The 8,276-nt window shown below is 47.5% G+C and overlaps 1 protein-coding gene across 2 annotated transcripts in view; it reads right to left on the minus strand.

Moving 5' to 3' along the window:
- Positions 1 to 8,276, minus strand: part of KNDC1 (kinase non-catalytic C-lobe domain containing 1) — a 96,305-nt gene that overhangs the window by 33,218 nt on the left and 54,811 nt on the right. For both annotated transcript variants that reach the window (XM_069101684.1, XM_069101683.1), the window contains exon 17: positions 1,971 to 2,347. In XM_069101684.1, coding sequence (XP_068957785.1) covers positions 1,971 to 2,347 — 377 coding nt within the window. The remainder of the gene's footprint in view (positions 1 to 1,970; positions 2,348 to 8,276) is intronic.

An 8,276-nucleotide genomic window follows, 5' to 3' on the forward strand; every position in this document is an offset into this window, starting at 1 on the left:
TCCATCCATCCATCCATCCATCCATCCATCCATCCATCCATCCATCCTTCCCTCCCTCCATCCATACATCTTAGAGTAGAAAGAGGATGCCACTAAGAAGACAAAAAGAACAAAGAGTGGGAAGAGAGATGCCCACTTAATATTCTGGCTTCAGGCTCAATTCCATCTGACCTGGCCAAAACTGACTCATTCCCGAGCCTGCTCAGAGCCTGCTCAGAGCCTTGCGTATGGTAGGTGGTTTGCATAAATGATCACTGGATGGAATTAATGTGCTGCGTCCCCTCCCCCCCATTCTGTTATAGAAAGAACACTTCTCTGGTTGAGCTACTATGTGAGAACTATGGATGAAATCATGCCCGGGAACCCTGCCCCTAATTCTCTGCCCACACCAGAATTTCTCCAGGCCACAATAACCAGAGCAGAGCCCTGGGACATCATGGATGTTTATTCTTGGGGTCCAGTTCATTCCATTTTTTTGTTTTTGGAGGGCAATTGGGGTTAAGTGACTTGCCCAAGGTCACATGGCTAGTGAGTGTTAAGCGTCTGAGGCCGAATTTGAACTCAGGTCCTCCTGACTCCAGGGCCGGTTCTCTGTTCACTGCACCAACTAGCCTCCCCAGTCCAGTTCATTCCAGGAAGAGATGTGGAAAGTTCAAAGTGAGCTCTTTGTTACCCATAATAGCCCTACCCCCAAGAGGAAGAAAAGGCCTTTATAAGCAATGAAGCGCCTATAAAGCAATGCCTGTCTGTACTCTCATCTCTAGAGGACACAAGGTAAAGAAAGAGCTTCTCTTCTGGAAAGCCTAACATTGTACAGCAGAGACAACTTCTTTCCCCCGAATATTGAGGAGAGGGTCTCTGTGTAAGCAGGAGCAGCCAGAGCCTAGGGTTCCAGGGCAGGTCTTTTCCAGCTCACACATCAGTCAAATGCATCAAGCTCATGATTCTCATTAAACTTTCTCTTTTCAGTACAGAGTTCTGAGGACTCCCAGGAAGGGAGGCCTCTCTGGTCCACACTTTACAAAGAGAAAGGCAGCCGATGCCACTCATGGTTGCTACTTCTGTAAGATGCCCCCTCTAAGATACACCTGCACAGCCTCCAGAGGAGAGGGTCTCAAGTTTTGGCATGGCTATTCCGGAGGATGTGTCAAGACTGGCCACAGATTTCATTTCTCTTCTGGGTCTATTCTCCCTACACCTGGGGAGCCTAAAAGGTGGGCAGAATTCAAGGTAGATGCAGCTGACTCTGGAGTCACACTCTGGGAAAACCAGAAGCAAGCAGACCACCCAGACAGGTCACTGGTGGGGATATGTGTCTGAAAGATTCCAGCTGACAGGAGGGTTTTGGATTCAATAAGATGCATTCCCAGAAAGCCAGAAGGACAAGGGAAAGGAAAAAATGGCTTTCAGGAAATCAGTGATGGGGTAGGCCTTAGAGTACAAGAAGCCCTTTGGCCACTGGGGTGCTTTGACAAGGCTCAGGCCCTGTCAGAGCCTTCACATGATCTCCAGGCTGCAGCCTCATAGGATGCTTGACATTATCAGGGTTTCCCATGGCTAGTGTGCTCCAGGAATGCTGCAGTGGACCCAGAGCTTGCTGGGTGGTGGAGAGTTTGGCTTTAGGCCTTTCTGGTCCTGCCAAAGCCCCAGTGTTTCCCAGCTTGGTATCAAGAGAAGGTCTGGTTCTTGGACCAAAGTGCCCCCACCATCAGCCTCCTCCAGCCCCAGGCCCAGGGACCCCTGAGCTCCCTTGGGCATCCACACTTGCATGGGGGCGTGTCTTCTTTATCACAAGGGCTATGGCCGGGATGATCCGTCAGTTTTCTCCCATTTGATCTTTAACCATCCCCTGAATGAACATGGGTGTAGATAAAAGCCACTGATAGTCAGAGTGAATGATGGTGTTTGAGGTGCTGGCCCAGGGTGGGGAGGTGGGGTCAGTGCTCCCAGAGGTGGTTTTAAGGACTTACCAGGCTTGGAGCATCTACATTTTGTAAGTCGTTATCTTTCTGCCGTCCCAGCTTTTTCACGTAAGTGTAAACATCTGGACCAAAGCAGTCGGCTTCATAGAAGGCGCTGCACCAGCCAGGGCTACAGCTGCGGAATTCAGCTGGGCAGGGAGAGGGGGCCATGTTCTTGGCCCCAAAAGCTGTGCCTTCCCCTGTTGGGCTGTCCTGGAGGCAGCTGCCCTCTGTGGAGTGTTCCTGGTTCTCACTACTGGTCACCTTCTGCGGCCTGAATCCCACCTCAAAGTTACTTTGGGACAGCTCATTGGCATCCATTTCAGAGAGTGAGGTTGGGGAGGGTGGTGCCCCAGCAATGCGGGAGGTCCTTGGCCTCAGTTTTCCTTGGAAAGAAGAATGAGAGAAAGAACAGGCCAATCCTACCCCAATTTTCTTAGTCAGACAGAAATGTGAACAGATAACAGTAAGCCAGAAGATGTGATTGTCACGGACCACATGCCTTCCCCCAGTAAGCACCTACAGAGAGGGCCCTCGCCAATGGGTCAGTCAGTGGTCCTGGCATAGACTGGTCTTTCTTTTGCTCTAGCCCCAAACTATCCTGGACAGCTTGACAAATAGGTGACTTTTGTCTGTCCTGCTGGTAGAAGTGAAGGGGACGGATAGAGGCTTCCCCCATGCCATCCTTCACATGCAGAAAATGAGTCCCTTAAACCAATGATCCCAATGGCCTACAGGGACATCCTATCTTCACCCCACTACCTTCAACACACAAACTCTTCCCACCTCACAAAGAAACTTCTTCCTTCCAGTATGTGGGACTTGAAATATCCACGGCACCAGACCCAGAGGACTAGGGTTCCAATCTTATATATAATGCTTACTCTCTGGGTGACCTTGGGCAAGTCACTTAACTTCAGCAGACCTCAGTTTCCTCATCTGTAAAATGAGGGGGAGGATGGCCTAGACAGCTTAGGTCAGGTTTTTTTAATTCAATTTTACTTCCAAATTCTCTACCTTTCACTTCCCTTCTTTCCCTTGCCCCCTACCCCCTGAGAAAGCAAGAAAAACAAAACCCAATATAAGCGTGTCAAGCAGAACAAATGCAAAACACCAGCCCTCCGCGTGTGCGCACTGAGTCAACCAGCTCTTTCTCTGGAGGTGGGTAATACATCCCACCAGGAATCCTTGGGAATTGTGCTTGGCTCCTAAGTCTTTCAAAGTTTGCTTTTGCAATGTTGCTATTTTTGTATAAACTTCTCCTGGTTCTGCTCACTTCACAGAAGTCTTCCAAGATCACCCCTTTATCATTTCCTACAGAATTTCAGCACATTCATGTATCATAACTTATCCAGATATTCCTGAATTTTGGGGCATCTCCTCAGTTTCCAATTGTTGGCCACCACACACACAAAAGAACTGTTATAAATATTTCTGGCCCCAAATATTCTGGGTCCTGATCTCCTCGGGGTTTAGGCCTTTTAGTGTTATCACAGAATCATAAGGTTTCACAGAAGAGGCCATCTCTAGGTTGGGTTGCATCTCCCTTTGGAAGCTATGGTTGTGTGTCTTACAGACAAGCCTGAGGATGTCTCCTGGGTCTTGGGAACAGTTACTCCTCAGAAATTTCAAGGTAATTTATTTTTCAAGGGGAGTCCAAAGGATTTTGGGGCATAGTCCAAGTGGCTTTCCAGAACGGTTAGACCAGTTCAAAGCTCCGCCAATAATGCATGAGTGTCCATTTTCCCACAGCCCTGCCAATGTTTGTCATTTTCAGTTTTTGTCATCTTTGCCAATCTGCCTCAGGGATGTTTCATTTTCATTTGTCCAATTAGTGATTTAGAACATTTTTTCATGTGCTTATTAATAGCATTGGTTTCTGTTTCTGAAAACTTCCTGTTTAATGTCCTTTGAAGATTTATCACCTGGGGGATCACACTTATTCTTTCACATTTGAATCAGTTTCCTGTAGTGCCAGGTTTTCCCATGCCCCGGCCTCAGCTCTCCCTCAGGGAGGTGATTGGACTGGTTCCACCCTCCCCCACCAGATGTGGGCCCTTCCCCAGTCAGCACACCCCCACAGAGGTGGGCGGGCTTCTGGGCCAGGGAGACTTGGTGCCAGTGGGAACTTCAAGGTGTGTACTGACCAATCACTGTTCTTGTCCTCTGCAAGTTTCTGCTTACTCGATACCTAACTGTTGGCCGTGTGGCCTCCCTTTAAAAGCTGAGGCTTTACCTGAGATCTCTGCTGTACAACCTGGGATGGTGGGTCAGCCTGCCATGTGGCCTGATCAGCCAACATGGCGTATAATAAAGGGTCCAATTAAAAATTGCTACTTGGGTCTTGCTTGCGTTTTCTGGGTACAACATCCCCACATTGGATCAGGGATTTTTAGCCTGGGGTCTAGGAGCTTGGTTTTTTCCTTCAACATTTTAGTAAGTGTGTTTCTTTGTTTTCTTTAATTTTTTTTTGGGGGGGTAATCCTCTGAATTTTATTCTATGCATTTATTTAAAAAAATTTTTTTTTGTTTTTTTCTTTTAGGAGGGGGGAGGGCAGGGCAATTGGGGTTGACTTGCCCAAGGTCACACGGCTAGTAAGTGTTAAGTGTCTGAGGCTAGATTTGAACTCAGGTCCTCCTGACTCCAGGGTTGGTGCTCGAATCACTTTGCCACCTAGCCACCCCTATTTTATGCATTTAAAACCATAAGGTTCCATGACATAGCGAGATTACTAAGAAGTCTTGCTTTGAATGGAGGAGGCTCAGACATCCCAGCTTACTCTCTCAGCTTGACCCAGGCGGTTTTAGGACTTCCCCATTCACTGAACATGTTGTGGGTTTGCAGTCAAGTCCAGGCTTGAGCCACCTCAAGAAAACCAGCTTCATGTTGTTGCAATGGGAAAGTGCATTCCCAGTACAGCTCCAGGGGGTCCAGGGGGTGTCAGGAAGTCCTCTGCAACCAAACTGGGGGGACTTTCTGACAGGCTCACAGGGAGGAGGACTTGGTTCCCTTGATGGGACGGGAACACTCACATAGCCTGCCTTATCTGGTGAACAGACAGGGGGCCATCTCTAGGCTGGGATGCATCTCCCTTTGGAAGCTATGGTTGTGTGTCTCAGGGGCAAGCCTGAGGATGTCTCCTGGGTCTTGGGAACACGTTCATACCATTGTGCATGGCCTCATTCTGGTTTCCCTGTTCCCTTTCCCTCCCCCAACCAGCTCTCCTTCACAGAAGTAAGCAAACTTCCAGGCTTAGCCCCACCCAGGGAAACTCCCTGCCCTCAAAAATCTAAAGGTGTACTGATTAATCACTGATTTTAGCGGCTGCAAGTTCCTGCTTACATAATCCCTAACCTCTGGCCACTTGGCTTGCCTTTAAAAGCTGAGGCTGGGCCCTTTGATTTGGGGTAGGGACTGAGCAGTCAACTTGGCACCAATAAAGGGCCCCCTTCTGAATTGTTACTTGGGTCTTGCTCAGGTTTCAGGTACAACAATATAAGCCTCCCTGTGAGGGCATTACTCCTCAGGCATTTCAAGGTCATTTCTTGTTAAAGGGGAGTCCAAGCCCTAGGGCTAACACTATGGAGGCCTGCACAGGCCCCTCAGGTGAAGATGGGGGTCAGAAGAACCTGGATTAGCTAGTTATGGGTTAAAGAGCCTTTAGAGTTGCTATGCATTTCTTAAGTGGTGAAATAAAAGTTGTCTGATGTCACCTTCAGGGGTGGAATGGGGATCCTTTAACCGGCATCCATGGAAATCTAGGCACAAGACATACTCAGAGATTTCCAAGAAAAATTTGTAGTTGAGGAAAAATGAGCCTTGCCACTCTAGTGCTGGACACAGGCCACAGAAAATCAGAGGCTTGGGTACTAACTTACATTGCTGGGACTAACCTGGGTTCTTCAATAGGGGTTAGAAATGGAATTAGGGTTAGGCTTAAATTGGACATGGGGAAGTCCATAATACCCAAAGTTTTTTTTCTTCCCTCTCCCTCATTCCATTCTTCTCTCCCATTTTCCTCCCTCCCTTGTTTGTTTTATTTTGACTTTCTTTCTTATTGTTTTAGCTTTAGGTTAGAACCTTGCAAATACCAAGGCAGACACAGGCTTCAGGGTACCTTGTACAATGAGGGGTTGGGAATGAGTATAAATAGCAGACCCACTAAGCTTGGGGAGCCCCCTCACATGAGACTGATCATTTAGGAAGTTTCTGAAAACTGTGATGAAAATGTCATGGATGATAGTTATGGCTCCTGGGGCAATGAGAGGTATTTGAGAGAGGGGGCAACTGCTTCATTGGGGGAGTTTCTTGAGGCTATGGAGCCCTCCTCTAGACCCCCAAGACATATCCAGATTGGGGAAGCAGATCAATGTACCCAGGAACCCTCTGGTAGAATGTGCAGGGAGTGTAAACATTACACTATGGAGAACCATAGAAAGGGCTGGTCTGGAGAGCCTGGTCAAAACATTCCCATAAATTGATTGCTGGATATAACTGAGGCCATTGTTTAGCACCTCCCTGTGGAGTTGGGGATGTGCCCATTAACATTTTGTTGAGAAGACTGAGAGCATCTCCTGGACCTGGGTCCTTGGAGAACTCATTCTTAGGCCCAGGCTATGGTGGATAGGAACTACCTTTTGTGCTAGGTTCATACAAGGAATAGGGAGTCAAGCCCAGCCATAGAGAAGGTTAGCTAGAGAGGGAAAATGGCAGCAGAGCTAAGAGAAGCCCTGGGTCCTTGTAGGGAAAAGCCTGGGCATTTGGAATGCTACATCCCCTGGGAGCTGATAATGGCAGCCTTGGAGAGGTGTGCTAGAATCATGCTACAGATGATTCCTGTGTATGGCCTGCAACCTGGCACTAGGTACAGAGTATCTCCACTAAATGGCCCCAGGAGAGGATGAAGCCACAAGACCTGGGCTCTTAGACAAAGGAGGGAACATTTCCTAAACAATTCCGAGTTTCTGAAAACCTGAGGCAATGTCTGGAAATGACCAGTATCTCTGAAAGGAGCTTGAGCATGCAGTCTTAGATCTGGGACTGAGGCATGGCACGTTCAGTAGCTGAGAACTCTGCCCTTTGCCAATAGTGTGAGCTACTGGAATGGGGCAAGTCCAAAGGGAAAGAGGCTATTTCTCTAGCATCTCCATGAATGCTTCCCTTCTGGGGATGGGGAGAGACTGACCAGAAGGGGAGGGCAGGCTGCACAAACTCACATTTATGTATTTTCCATTTCTCTCTCTCTCTCAGAAATGATTATTTCTCTCTTATATTAAAACCAATATTGAATTAGGACTAAGGTTTTTCCCTTTTTCTACTTCCTCCTTTAGAAATCATTCCCTATAGCTTCTTCAGGCAGCCTTTGAAGTGCGGGGTTGATCATGAGAGATGTAAAAGGTAAAGCAATATTAGTTTGGGTGAATTAATGGGTACTGACCCATTGCGTTTTACTTAGACAAGTCTGGGAAGAAGTGTATTCTTCCTTTGGTCTAGATTACCCTGGGGTGGGGGTGGGGGAGTGGGGGGTGGGGGTGGGGTGTCAGGAGCATAGATAAGTCTCTTTGAAGAAAACTGAGTGAGTCATGTCCCTTAGAGCCCCATTAGAATAAGCCCATCCTTCATTATAATATTCATTTTTTCATTAATTGCTAAGAGTTGATTGGTACTCTCGGGAACTTGCACTCTTCCAAAGGAACAGAAGCGCTGAGTAGAGTCCATGAGGGGTCTTTGGCATTTGAGAAGGCCACTGACCCTTTTATTAATTGTTGCTAGTATGAATAATAAAATGATTTATTACCCAGTAACTATGTCTCTCCAACTTTTTATGCCACAGATCCATCCAGCTTCCATCCAATACATCTATTTATCTACTGAGCCATCAATCTATTTTTCCATCCACCCACCTATCTATTTTTCCATCCATCCATCCATCCATCCATCCATCCATCCATCCATCCATCCATCCATCCATCCATCCATCCATCCATCCATTCATCCATCCATCCGTCCATCTGTCCATCTGTCCACCCATCCATCTGTCCATCCGTCCATCTGTCCACCCATCCATCTGTCCATCCATCCGTCCATCTGTCCACCCATCCATCTGTCCATCCATCCATCCATCCATCTGTCCATCCATCCATCTGTCCATCCATCCATCCATCCGTCCATCCATCTACTCATCTATCTATCTATCCATCAGTGTATCTATCTACGTCTCTCTCTCTCCCTCCCTCTCTCTCTATTTATCCATCTATCACTCTCTCTCTCTCTCTCTCTCTCTCTATTTATCTATCTATCAGTCTCTCTCTCTC

The sequence above is a fragment of the Petaurus breviceps genome, unplaced genomic scaffold, assembly GCF_028583685.1.
Source record: "Petaurus breviceps papuanus isolate PSGF00001 unplaced genomic scaffold, PetGlider_PUasm1.0 490, whole genome shotgun sequence".
In the NCBI taxonomy this organism is placed as follows: domain Eukaryota; kingdom Metazoa; phylum Chordata; class Mammalia; order Diprotodontia; family Petauridae; genus Petaurus; species Petaurus breviceps.